This window comes from Staurois parvus, unplaced genomic scaffold (assembly GCF_062004578.1).
Source record: "Staurois parvus isolate SC_StPar_1 unplaced genomic scaffold, SC_StPar_1.0 ptg000154l, whole genome shotgun sequence".
NCBI classification, from domain to species: domain Eukaryota; kingdom Metazoa; phylum Chordata; class Amphibia; order Anura; family Ranidae; genus Staurois; species Staurois parvus.
In genome coordinates, this window is record NW_028317950.1 from 6,403,365 (window position 1) to 6,417,332 (window position 13,968).

Sequence of the window (13,968 nt, forward strand, 5' to 3'; positions counted from 1 at the left end):
TCATCAGTGCCACATCAATGCCACATATCAGTGCACATCAATGCCACATATCAGTGCCCATCTGAGCTGCCTTTCAAGGTCACCCATCAGCGCCAGTCAGTGCCACCTATCAATGCCATTCAGTGCCACCTATCAGTGCCGCCTAACAGTGCCAGTCAGTGCCGCCTAACAGTGCCAGTCAGTGCCGCCATATATCAGTGTCATGTATCAGTGCCCATCAGTGATGCCTGTCAATGCCCATCAGTGCCACCTATCAGTGTCCATCAGTGCAGCCTATCAGTGCCCATCACTGCAGCCTCATTAGCGCACATCAGTGAAGGAGAAAAATCACTTATTTACAAAATTGTATAACAAAAACTAAGAAACTTTTTTTTTTTTTTCAAAATTTTCAGTGGTTTTTGGTTTGTTTAAGAAAAAATAAAAATCCCAGAAGTGATTAAATACCACCAAAAGAAAGCTCTATCTGTCTCAAAAAAATGATAAAAATTTCATATGGGTACAGTGTTGCATGACCACACAATTGTCATTCAAAGTGTGACAGCACTGAAAGCAGGAAATTGGCCTGGGCAGGAAGGGGGTATATGGTTCAGCAGGGACAAACCAAACTTCGACCCATGTATGGGCACCCTGGTTGTGCACAAGTTGACCCATTGATCAACTTGTGTACAACCAGCCTGTCAGGTTTCTCCCAAACGATTAGTACCACCAGCTATAGCTGGACAAACTAATCATTGTGTCCTTCCAACAGGGAAGGCTGCCTGCTAACAGAACACAATAGTGCTGTGGGATGGATTCCCCCACGTTGACTGTGTTGATGGGGAAATCAAGCTATTTTCTTTCTATCCACCCATGGTATGGCCTGTTTTTTATTTCAACAAGCAGAGAGCATGAATGGACCTAAATAAATACAGGGCTCCCTCTAGTGTCTATTCTACAAATCTCTATATTTAATAAACTAAGAAAAATATGGAAACATAAAACTTAAATCAGCGAAAAATCATAAAAATCTACTTTATGAAAAACACTACCAGAATCACTCAAGTATGCTTACTCACTTGTTGTTGTATTCCAGGGTCGGAAGTCGTGGATACCTGGTACAACGAGATAAAGGATTACAATTTTAGCAAACCTGGCTTTCAGTCTAACACAGGTAAGGTTCCTTTTTTACCTTGTTTTCTTAAGAGATTGTGTAGTGGTTTTGGTCAATTTTGTTGTATTGTTTTTAAAGCCTAAAAAAAAAAATACAGATTAGCATAAGGGACATTACTTCTGTTCAGTATGATTTGTCTCTTGTGCTTCTGTTTTCTAGTTCAGTAGTAAGCTGTCTCCTGTGATGCCCCCTCAACCCCTACTACCATATTCTTCTGATGTGATGAGGAGCTGTCACAGGCATGAGTACCAAATATATATGCCCATCCAGGGGCGGACTGACAACTCATGGGGCCCCCGGGCAATAGGGGATCATGGGGCCCCTGTGTCCCTGCCCAAGCTCAAAAAAGCCTATGAAAAAAGGTACCAGGGGCATCTCATGGGGCTCCCTACTGACCCCGGGCCCTCGGGCAGTGCCCGAGTTTCCAAATGGTCAGTCCGCCCCTCTGCCCTTCCCACCCAGCTCCTCAACTCATAGAAGCCAAACAGTTGTGCCCACAAGTTTGCATATCCTGGTAGAAATCATGAAATTTTGGCATCAATGTTGAAAATATGACTGATCATGCCAAAAAACTGTCCTTTATTTAAAGTGTTACTAAACCCAGGACCCTGCATTCACTATGTCTGGTCTCCCACAGTGCACAGAACATGGAAGTGAAATTATTTTTAGTAACTATAAACTGCTAAATACCTTTTCTCATCAGCAGTTAGAGCAGTCTTGTGACTTCTATCAGTGTCCAGCAGAGCACTGGTTAAAGATTGTAGGAGGCATTTTAATTTTGCTCTAGGAGGATGCAGAACCCCCGCCCTCCATCTGGACAGGGCTGGTTGGCCCTGTGCTGATCACATGCACTCTTCCAAGAAAAAAACAAAAAAAAAAATCTCTAGCAATACACACCAAACTGAGCATGTGCAGTGTGACTCCACACGATATGTCTTATCAGGAGATAAGAGGGGAACACTGGAAGAAGGGGAGTATCAGAGAAGTCAGGATAAGCCTTTTTACACAATGCTGAAGATTAACCCCTTGGGTTCCACAGTGAGTATAACAAGCATGCTTTACTGCATACACAGACTGACTTTACTGTTGTGGGTATAATAACACTTTAAGGATTGTGATTACATGAAGCCATTTATTACCACATAGTTGTTTTGGCTCCTTTTTAAATCATAATGATAACAGAAATCACCCAAATGGCCCTGATCAAAAGTTTACATCCCCTGGAATGTTTGGCCTTGGTACAGACACACAAGGTAATGGCAATTAAAGGTTACTTTTCCACATCAGTGGATTATTAAATTGCAATTAGTGTCTGCGTATAAATAGTCAATGAGTTTGTTAGCTCTCATGTGGTGCTCTGAGCAGGCTAGATACTGAAACATGGAGAGCAGAAAAGAACTGTCAAAAGACCTGTGTAACAAGGAAACAGAACTTTACAAAGATGAAAAACAATATAAAAAGATATCCAAAGCCAAGGTCAGGTAGACCAAGAAAGATTGCAGCCACAACTGCCAGAAGAACTGTTCAGGATACAAAAATCCACAGATAACCTCAGGAGAAATACATGCTATCCTGGAAAGAGACGGCGTGGTTGTTTCAAGGAGGACAATATGACGATTTCTACCAGGGTATGCAAATGTTTGAGCACAACTGCATTACAGCTTGTATGAATGATACACAATCTGTGAATGGAGAGGGACAGACCTTTCAATCATCTGCCTGTCCTCGTAAACGTAGGTTTTATTGCTTACACATTTTCAAAATTATATTATGTATGTTTTAAATTAAATTCTTCAAATTGTTATTTGTTACAAATCGATGTAATACCAAGAATATTCATGAAATTGAATTCCATTTAAAATGCATGCAATGCTTTCTAATAAGAAAACCCACCGTCCCCTGGCAGCCTGTACAAGTTAATTAAGCTGGTACCACTTTCTGAGAAAGCTGGGGAGGATTGTGTGCCTCTTGTGAATCATTCAGCTCTCTTTGCCTTCTGATATTCCTGTCATTTTTACAGTAAAGGTCTAGAAAGCTTATTCTGGTGGTTGCAGCATGCCACCTACTGGTTGCAACTTGTTAATATGAAATATTCTTGTGTAACATTCCATATTTACCAGCTTGAAAAGAAAATGTTAAAATAAAATTTGTATTTAAAGGTTTACTAGGGACAATTATAAAAAAAAGGAGGCTGATAAAAAGTTGTGGTGAAGTCACTCAGCAACTTCACTGTGGTCCCCTGGCATCAGAGAGTATTTCTTTCCATGTGGCTTTAGATTAGACTCAAACATTCAGACTTTTATATTTAAGGGTGGATTTGAATTTGATTAATTGCTGTGTATAATTTATGAAATAAATAACAGCTGTTTGTGATGCATTAATAATGGTGGTGGAATGTGAACAGTTGTGTTGGGAAGGAAAATACAAGCCCATATAGAAAAGATGAAAGAAACAGGAACATTTTATAAATCTCCCGCTCAGCCACTTATAGTCACACATTGTCATATCTTCATTTTAACTTTCAACTAACATAAACTTTTAGATCAGGGGTGTCCAAACTTTTTTCAAAGAGTGCCAGATTGGATGAAGTGAACATGGTGGAGGGCCGAACATTTTTCCGAACATTCTTTGAACCATTACAATTAAATGCAAATAAATTATTTTATGCCAAGTTAATTGCAAACGACATACTTTTCATTTCATAACATTAAGATCAACTGACAGCTGAGTTTTCACAATGTATTGAAAATAAATTTTAAAAAAACTTACCTGCACTAATGTGAAGGGTGAAAAAGGTAGCTGGAGCTGAAGTCTCTGCTCGGCAGCCGGGAGGGGAAGAGAAACGCACTTCACGCTGGAAGCCCGGCCCTGGTGTCACCGCCCTCTGTCGCTCCCAGCGTGGCGCAGTCACGCATGCGCACTGCTCTCAAGCAGAAGACTGTCTGCCACAGAAAGGAGGGCCGTGCGACAGCCGCATTTACACAGACCAGGGAGAACGCGCCGCAGTCAGGCATGCGCACTGCCTTCTGCTCTCAAGCAGAAAACTGTCTGCCATAGAAGGGAGGGCCACATTACACAGAGCAGGGAGGGCTGTTGGAGGGCCGTATTAAACCGACCCCCGGGCCGTAAATGGCCCGCGGGCCGGACTTTGGACATGCCTGCTTTAGATAGAGCCCCAAAGCATATATTTTACATAACGATAAAACTAGTGCTGAAATATTAGTCACGCTGTCTTTGCCAGCATGGCGGATCTTACCCCCAGTTCACATGTATGTGGTCATGCGGGCCGTGTTTTGCATGGACACAAGAGCCCATTCATTTGTATTTCAATAGTTTTTATTAGTTTTAATCAGTATAAAACAGAGGCGGCAAAACATGCCCCCACAGGGGCTATCAATTGCACCGATAAGATAAAAAACATAATAATAAAGGGAAAAACAGTGCTCTAACTTCAACAAGGCAGAAGGTATGCCCACGCAGGGGCTATCAATGGCACATAGGTTACAATGACGGTAATGAAATTCTAACTGCAATTAAAGGCAGCTGTCCACTATCACCCAAAAAACTAACAGAAATGGAGAGAAAGAAAGAGAAGAGAAATAAGAGGAGAAAAAAAAAAAAGGAGAGATCCAAGAGCGCCACCATCGAACGCCAGTGCCTAACGCCATTACATCCCCATACTAGCCAAAGGAAGCGTGGGAAAGGCATATTGCAACCATGGTTCCCATATTTTTGAGAATTTACATTGGGAGTCGTTGCATATGCTCGACATCTGTTCATTAAGCATCATATTGGTCATACGATCCCGCACCCCCTGAAAAGGGACAAACGGACTCTTCCAGGCCTGAGCAATTGTTCTGGTGGCCGACAAAAACAAATAGGACGCCAGCTTCTGCTGATGAGCCAAGAGACCCGGTATGGGGCAATGAAGCAAGGCATACCGAGCATCCCGGCGTATGGACAGATGAAACAACGTGAAAAGGAGGCCAAATACACGAGACCAAAAACGGACCAGTCTCGGGCATGACCACCAGGTATGCAAGACATCGCCACGATGGCCACAACCCGGAAACATCGATCACTACAAGCGGGATTAGCCTGGGCCAAACGAGCCGGAACCCAATACCAACGAAACAATACCTTATAGGCTGCCTCCAGCGTGGTGGTATTGAATGAGCATTTAGCTATGAGTGACCAGGCCCTATTCCAGTCCTCCGGATCCACATCCACTCCCAGGTCACGCTCCCACTGAACAACATATGAAAGAGAAGTATGCGACGAGCGTCTGTTCAAGGCTGCATAAAGAAGGGAGATAAGGCCCGGGGCGCCCGGGCGGTGCTGGCAAAGCTGTTCAAAGGCCGATTTCTGATATGGAAAAGAAGAAGTGCCCCGCAGCGAGAGTAGCCAGTGCCGCAATTGAAGGTATCGAAAAAATTCCGCCGGGGGAACATCCTGAAGAAGATCCCAGGTAGGGAAGGACCGAGAAACCAAAAAGTGTCGCACCTGCAAAAACCCATGAGCCACCCACCAAGAGAACGCCCTTGGGTGATCTAAACCCGGTGGGAAAAGAGGGTTGTTAACAATTGGAAGCAAAGGCAGAAAGGGTGACATCAGGCCACTGGAATAACGTACCGAGTCCCAGACTTGTAAGCCATGGAGCAACATCGGGCTCAGCGACATAGGGCGCAGGTCAGGGGGAAGCCATAGAAGCGCCGACGGTTGGATAGGGGCACAGTTAGGTAGCTCCAGCAAGACCCAGACAGGGACGTCAGAGGAAGCGTGCAACATAGACAGCGGGGCAATCTGGCTCGCCTGGTAATACTTAGTTACATTGGGCACCCCAAGGCCACCCTGGAGTCTATGAGCAAAGAGCGTATTTCTAGATACTCTGGGGTGCTTATTGGCCCAGATGAAACGCATAAGCTTCGCCTGAAGCGACCGAAGGAAATGAGGGGGAACCCGCACTGGGAGAGTACGAAAATAATATAACAATTTTGGCAGGACGGTCATTTTCACCGAATGAACCCGCCCTATCCAAGACAGGTGCGGAAATTGCCAGGAATGCAGAAGAGAAGATAAAGAACTAAGCAATGGGTAATAATTCGCAGCAAAGAGGGAGTCATAGGTGGGGGTCAAGCGGATGCCCAAGTATTCAAGAGAGGAGGAAGCCCATTTATAAGGGAAGTAGGATTGAAGGCGTGAAACCAAATTGGAATCCAAAGTAATATTAAGAACGACAGTCTTATCCAAGTTAATACGGAGACCCGAAATCAAAGAGAAGCGCTCAAGAACCCGTTGCAGATTAGGAAGCGTCGTCAGAGGCTTAGTAAGAGTCAAGAGGGCATCGTCCACAAAAAGATTCAGCTTAAACTCCTGTCCCGCGTATGAAACCCCCGATATATTGCAATCGGTCCAGAGCGCTAAAGCCAGCGGCTCAAGCGCCAGTACAAAAAGCGCCGGGGACAAGGGGCAGCCCTGTCTCGTCCCTCGCCCAATAGGAAAGGGGTTCGAGAAATACCCAGCATATTTAACGGAAGACGAAGGAGACGAATACAAGGCTTGAATCCAAGAAAGGATAGAATCCCCAAAACCCCAACGAGACAGCACAAACCGCAGATATTCCCAGGATAGAGAGTCAAAAGCTTTATATATGTCTAAGGACAGTAAGAATCCCGGGATTTTCCGCTGTTGCAGAAGATGTATAAGATGGACCACCTTACGAGCGTTATCACCCGCCTGCCTCCCAGGGACAAACCCCACTTGGTCCCTGTGGACCAGGCTACGCAAATAATTATTGATGCGAGAGCTAAGAATCTTGCCCAATATCTTCAGGTCTTCATTAAGAAGAGAAATGGGCCGGAAGGCTTGCGGTTCCTGTACATCCTCGTTCGTCTTAGGAATCATGGCTATATGTGCTCTAAGCGCGTCCGGGGAGGGCAAGGAGCCCTGTCGTAACTCATTGAAATAGTCAGCCAAGAAGGGCGCCAACAGGACCGAGAATTTCTTATAATAGAGACCGGAGTAGCCATCAGGACCTGGGGCCGCGGTGGACCTTAAAGATTTGATAGCTTGGAGCACTTCCGGTACGGTAACACAGGCATTGAGGGCCACCTGTGCTGCCTCGGATAATCCCGGAAGACGAAGATCTTGAAAAAATGCCTCTGCCTGAGCCACAGGGAAGGGATCAGGTGTAGTGTAAAGGTGTGAAAGGAAGTCCGAAAATCGGGAAACAATCTGCTGGGGATTAGAAGTACATCCACCTGTGGGAAGTCGCAGTCGTATCGGTTTATGGGGTTTCCCCACGGAATTGAGCTTCCTGGCCAGCATCGGGCCCGGTTATTAGCACAAGAATAAAATTTTTGTTTGGTCCAACGCAAGGCCCGTTCCGCCTCCGAAGAGGCAAGTAGGTCTAATTCGGTCGCCAGAGCGTCCCGAGCGCGTTTATGGGCTGCGGATGAGCCCATTCATTTGAATGGACTCCCGTGCCTGTGACATGCAGGGAAGAAGTCCCTGCACTTCTTTGGAAAACGCAGCCCGCATGGGAACCTCGGTTCCCAGTACGGTTGCGTTTTCCAGTGCGGGCAGCATATCATTAGAACTAATGGCACCCGCCTGCGGGTCCGCATTTCTCTGTGCTGGTGGTGCGGCTGTACGGATTTTCATGCGGATCCGCAGCGGCACCACCCGCACAGATGTGAACCTAGGGTCAGGGGACTGACGTCAGAAAAATGCATGGACTGGTATTATACCCCCTCTAGACTACACATCATGTTTCCAGGGATGTCCCAGCTTTGCTTCCGGGGCTGTGGCCTTGCTGGTACCCTTGTGCATATATTTTGGGCCTGTCTGAGCCTTTCATTGGTATGGCGCAAAATCTCTGAAGTGGCCTCTGCTGTGGCAGATGCCCCGGTGCATTTGTCTATACAAATTTACCTTCTGGGAGACCATATCTCGGGATTTCCGACTGAGGCTATTTCACACCATCTGTGTTTCAACCCTATGGGCCATTGCTCTTCATTGGAAGTCGCCCACTGTACCATTGGCCTCAGCTCTATGAAGAGACAACGCGGTGATGCTTATGGAACGTATTCATGATATGTTGCTGGATGGGATGCACTTATTTGACAGAAAATGGGATGTTTGGGAAAACTCAGACATTTACTGTCTGACCAATGAATACTCATGATTTAATTGATAGTGTTTCTCTGTTGGTAGCCTTATTGCTCTGCCTACCTTGCTCATGTACTTACTGTAAAGCGGAGTTCCACCAAAAAGGGAAAGTTCCGCTTTAAAGATTGGTCCCCCGCTCCCCATTAAGGATTGGCACCTTTGGGGAGCGGGTACCCAAAATTGACAGGTACCCGCTCCCACTTCCGCTGCGATCGCCTAGGCAATTGGAAGCGGAAGTTGTCCTCCTACTCTCCCTCCCTGTAGTCTTGTGGGACACGTGACAGGTCCCAGAAGACGTCAAGGCCATTCAAGAAGCACGGCGCTACTCGCACATGCACAGTGGGCACCCGGATGTGAAGCTGCAAACTGTCAAAGCCGGGTGCCCACACTAAAGATGCCGATGCCTGGAATACAGGTCGGCCGGTGAAACTGGCTGCTGTGGGGGCACCGCGGGATCGTGGGACAGGTAAGTGACTGTTTTTTAAAAGTTAGTAACTACAGTTTTTGTAGCTACTGACTTTTTTTTACAGAGAGTGGAATTCCGCTTTAACTTTTAGGCTTTACGTGATTGTACCTTATTGGAATGAATATTACAGATGTGCCTTTTTTTCTGTTGTATATTATACTTTATGCTGTTATGCTATTTTTGCAGCCTTTTCCTTAATAAATAAAAACGTTTGTAAACAAAAAAAGAAAAATGCATGGACTAGCCTGTTTCCTCTGAAAATCGGTCCTCTGAGTCTCTGCTGGAGAACATGTGACCATTGCCTTGACACAGGTCATGTGATTGGTCAGTAGAAGGATTTAAGCCTTCTTGCAACACAGTTCTAGGGTAGTTTAAACCAATCTGTTGAGTCAGTAGCAGTCAATAAACATCCTTTCACTCCGATGTACTACATTAGGTTACTTGGACCATACAGGGTGAATGAAAAAGTCTTTTCCTCTCACTCATTGATCCACCTTGCCCTAGGTTTTACAGCTTCTTCCCATGATTCTTTATCTTGTCTCCAGGTCATTTCACACAAGTGGTCTGGAAAGACTCCAGGGAAGTTGGCATTGCCAAGGCTATAGATGGTAAAGGAATGGTGATCGCAGTAGCCCAGTACAGTCCTGCGGGTAACATCACCAACCCTGGCTACTTCCAGAAAAATGTGCTGCCCAAGGGGACCCCAGTAACTGAGAGCACAGGAGGAACCAGTGACCGGGGAACAGGAGCCACTTTTTATCCTTCCGGACGTGGAGGCGACTCTGGAACATCACCTACCGGTAACTAAAATATTTCCAGAATGTTTGCATTCAGTATTATGCCCATTAAGGCCTAATCTGCCAAGATATATCTGTTATCTGGGATTCCAGCAACAGATTGTGGGGACGATGTTATCTGGGATTCCAGCAACAGATTGTGGGGTCGATGTAACAGTTATACTAATTTGTATTTAGCACAGTTCCAGTATGCTCTTTATTACTAGTTCTCTAAAATAATGTGTTATTCAGAGTTCTTCTTTAACCTCTGTTACTTGAATATGGCAAGGAAAGCACAAAACTGTTCGATCAGCAGATATTGATCCGTGTATGGGCAGTCTTTTTTATGCTGGCCATACACACATAACAATAAACAATTGATGAAAGGTTTGAGCATTCCAGACAAAAGGGTGACTAATTTGGATGCCATTAAAATTTCTGCCAGGATCAGCTGTCACCTGTTGAGTAAAAATTGTTTGTCAATCTAATCACTTAGATTGTTTGTTTTTGAAAGATTTCATACTTTAATCAAATGATTGTTGTATCAAAAGATTGTATTGTGTGGCCAGGATTAGGCTAACTAAATACAGGTAATGTCTTCCTAAGGCTCCATTCACGTTTGTACTACTGCAAAGTTGTGCAACTTTAGTACAACTTTGATGCAACTTTGGATGGGTGTGACTTGTATGTGACTCATCCTTCTGCAGTCAGATCCACCGTTGCATGAAAAACATACAGGTACAACTTTCATGCAATTATTGAGGGTTAACATTGAAGTCTATAGACCTCAAATTGTATTAAAGTTGGGCAAAGTAGTGCATGAACTACTTTAAGTCGCACATATATGAATGGTTATCATTGAGAAACATGAGGTATGACTTGTCGTGCAACTTTGATGTCCAAAGTTGCATGACAAGTCACACAAGTGTGAAGGGGGTCTAAAGCAGACCATAGATTATATGATTTTCTTTCCTGCCACCTTGGGTGGCAGGTAAGAAAATTGATCAATTTCTCCATCAACCCAGTCTGTATTAGAATGCCTCCTGCGGAGCTATTGTCGTCTGCCGGCAGGAAACCTTCCCGGCTGGCAGAACACATTGATCACTGCTAGCAGCTATAGCTGCCAGCAGTAATTGCATCAGAGAGAAAATATTCTCAGGAGTGACAGGCAGGGACCCCCACAGGGGCCCCATATAGGATCCAAGTGCAAGGCACATTTCAGGCCAAAATATCGTATGATGTGGGATATTGCCATACATTATACAAATTTCTTGTACAATTTTCTATTAGATTTACCAAAACCCTATAATATGAGGTCAGACCTAGACACTTTGTATGCAGGCCTTTGCACTACATAGTTGAAGGTAAATCTAAATGTATGGCCAGCTTTAATGGTCCACATGGTCAGGTAACAGGTTCCATTATTGGTAACACATGGTGGTGGATGCCCACTTTCTTCTGCAGGAAGTAGGAGTGTGGGGACACCTTCATTTGAATGTATGAACTGTCACATATAAATTGCTATTAAATCACAGATTATTTATTAACTTTTTTTTCACTTCTGTTTGCACTTATGTATTATAAATTGCTATAAGTCTGTTATAAGTCATTACAAATTACAGACTATTTATATTCTTTGACTTCTGAGAAAGCGGCACTTTGGCGATGCACCTCAGCTGAGTAATCAGAGTAAAAGGATACCTTTGTCCCATTGTAGAGGATGTCTTTGCGCTCTCTTGCCAGCAGGAGAATAATTTCACAGTCTCGGTAGTTTAGAAGCCAAACTAGAAAGGGTCTTAGAGGGTGACCACGCTGGAGAGGGCGAGCTAGGGTTCTGCGGGCCCTTTCAACAGCAAAAGGTGGTGTAAAAGTCTTTGGCAAACCGTTGAATCAGCCATTGCTCAATGAAGTCAGTCGTGTCTTTTCCTTCAATGCGTGCTGGTAGGCCAACAATTCTCATATTCTTTCACCATAGGCTATTCTCAAAATTGTCATTGCGCAAGTTGTTAGCTGTGGCCAGTTGCAAGGTGCCACGGGACTCCAGGGCTAATGGTGGAAGTTTGTCCTCAAGGTCACTGACCTGGCTTTCCATGGCTGTGGTGTGTTCGCAGGTCTTCTGCAAGTCTTGTCTTAGCAGGGAGACTTCCACCCTCAAACACCCCCTACTTGATCCTGCACTTACTGTACGGAACCAGTACACCTTTGCACCGCTTTAAGTATGTTACTGAGGGTGGGTTGGGGAGCATCTTCCTCCACTTCATCTGACCCAGCTGCACCCCAAGTCTCCTGCGCCATGACTATGTCTAGCTCAGGGTCAGCCTGAGCATCATCTAAGTTCCCCTGCGCTTCCTGACCATGGGATCAGGTCAGTTTTTGCATATAGAAGAGCATGTTCCTAGGGGGATCTTTGCCTGCTGGGCGGTTGGATTTACCCGTTCTACTCACTGCATCCTTGGGCTTATTTCCCAAAGTGGGTTTGGACGCCATTTTGGGACTCTGACCTTCCGCTCGGTTCTTACGGGTCACAGCGTGGGGAGTCAGCAATGCTAGCAGGCTAGCAGTGTCCCGGACCCCTTGGCAGGCACTGAGAATGGTGAGAGCAGGTAAAAGTACAGGTAGCAGGATCAATGAAAGGATCAGTGTCAGGAGCTCCTGGAGACACGTCTACACACGTGCCCGTCTAGGCCTCGTTCCTTATTTATATTCTTTAATCTTACTGTTTTGCACTTTATATTTTTTGCACGTTTGCACTATTTTGAGCTTGTTATATATTTTATTTGTTTATTGTTGGTTTTACCCAGTTGGATATTTAAGTTGTGAATTTAGCTTTTTGGGTATTTTATTGTAAATTGCATACAAAAAAAGCAACAGGCTGGTTGTACTGAAGTCGATCGGTGGCTCGACTTCAATTCAACCAGCCAGCCCATAGATGGATCGATTCTTCGCTGTTGCCTGTTGAACCGGCATCTATGGCTGACTTTAAAATGTTGGTACAGAAACCTGCAAGATCACATAGCAAGATGAAATTTTATGAGCGATAACACACACTATAGATGGTTGGGGGGCACTCATTATTACTCCTACAGTGCCATTAATGATGTTTTATATTGAGGGATGGGACCAGGCTATTTCTGATCACCCTACATTTTCCAGCTGTTGCATCAGCACATGTCACACTCAGAAATATCCTGTTGTCATGCTGATAAGATGTCTTGTTCTCATATCTAGTAGACACAAGAGCATTTGCACAGGAGTTCCTGAAGGCAAATAACAATTACCGGGCCATGCATGGAGCGAAACCCTTGCAGCTGAATTCCAGAATTAGTCAAGAGGCCCAGAAGTGGGCGGAGCATCTTCTGACACTGAAGACCCTGAAGCACAGCGACACTTCCTATGGGGAGAACATCTGGGCTAAAACAGGAAGCCCATCCATCACAGTGGCAGGTAAGTGATAAAAATGATTATAAAACAATCAATGATAAATATAACAAATTTAGACTTTATGGTGCACTGTATAAAAAAAGGTTTTAATAACGATGATGTGTGGCAGCAGATCCCAGGGGAGGCATTACACAGGCTCTGCACCCTGTATAGCCGTGTCATTAAAAAAACAAACATTTATACTCCTCTAGGTGGAGGGAGCATTGATCTGATACCGCATCTGTCCCCCCACAGCCTCTAAACTGAGAACTAAGCAATCAAAGACCATAGTTGCCAACATTTCCAAAAAAGTTTAGGAACCCTTTTTTTTTTTTAATTATATGTCCAGAAAGCCAGTGTGGGTGATATGTAAATTAGGGGTGATGGCACCAATTGTGGGTGTGGCTTGGAGTAAAAAAAAATCATGGTGTCAAAAATTGGGCGTGGCCTAAATTACTCTGGATGTTGGGTGTGGCTTAAAGGGGGTGTGGTTACAAAGTCTGAGATTTTCTTGGGCTCCCCCATACAATTTTGCTCTCCACCCCAACAGCCCAAAAAACAAATAAACACACACATAGACTTATCTAAAAAAAAAAAAACTTTAATAATATAAACAAAGAACTGGTCCACACTCACTGATTGGTTGCTAGAGGTTACTGCTGTTAGTACAGCAGAGGGTCAGAAACTGCAGACATAGTACAGGAGACTGTCAGAGACTGCAGACATGGCAGGGATGGTCAGAGTACAGTATGCTCCATCACAAATATCACAGTATGCTCCATCACAAATATCACAGTATGCGCCCACCACAAATATCACAGTATGCTCCACCACAAATATCACAGTATGCGCCCACCACAAATATCACAGTATGCGCCACCACAAATATCACAGTATGCGCCACCACAAATATCACAGTATGCGCCACCACAAATATTACAGATGCTCCACCATACTGCTGCCTCCACTGCCTCCTCTTTCTTTTC

General features: G+C 44.7%; 1 protein-coding gene across 3 annotated transcripts in view; it reads left to right on the forward strand.

Annotated features, from left to right (window-relative positions):
* Positions 1 to 13,968, forward strand: part of LOC149463450 (uncharacterized) — a 164,308-nt gene that overhangs the window by 133,818 nt on the left and 16,522 nt on the right. For all 3 annotated transcript variants that reach the window (XM_089674974.1, XM_089674973.1, XM_089674972.1), the window contains exons 10-12: positions 1,073 to 1,150; positions 9,332 to 9,586; positions 12,791 to 13,006. In XM_089674974.1, the coding sequence (XP_089531100.1) occupies positions 1,073 to 1,150; positions 9,332 to 9,586; positions 12,791 to 13,006 (549 nt within the window). The remainder of the gene's footprint in view (positions 1 to 1,072; positions 1,151 to 9,331; positions 9,587 to 12,790; positions 13,007 to 13,968) is intronic.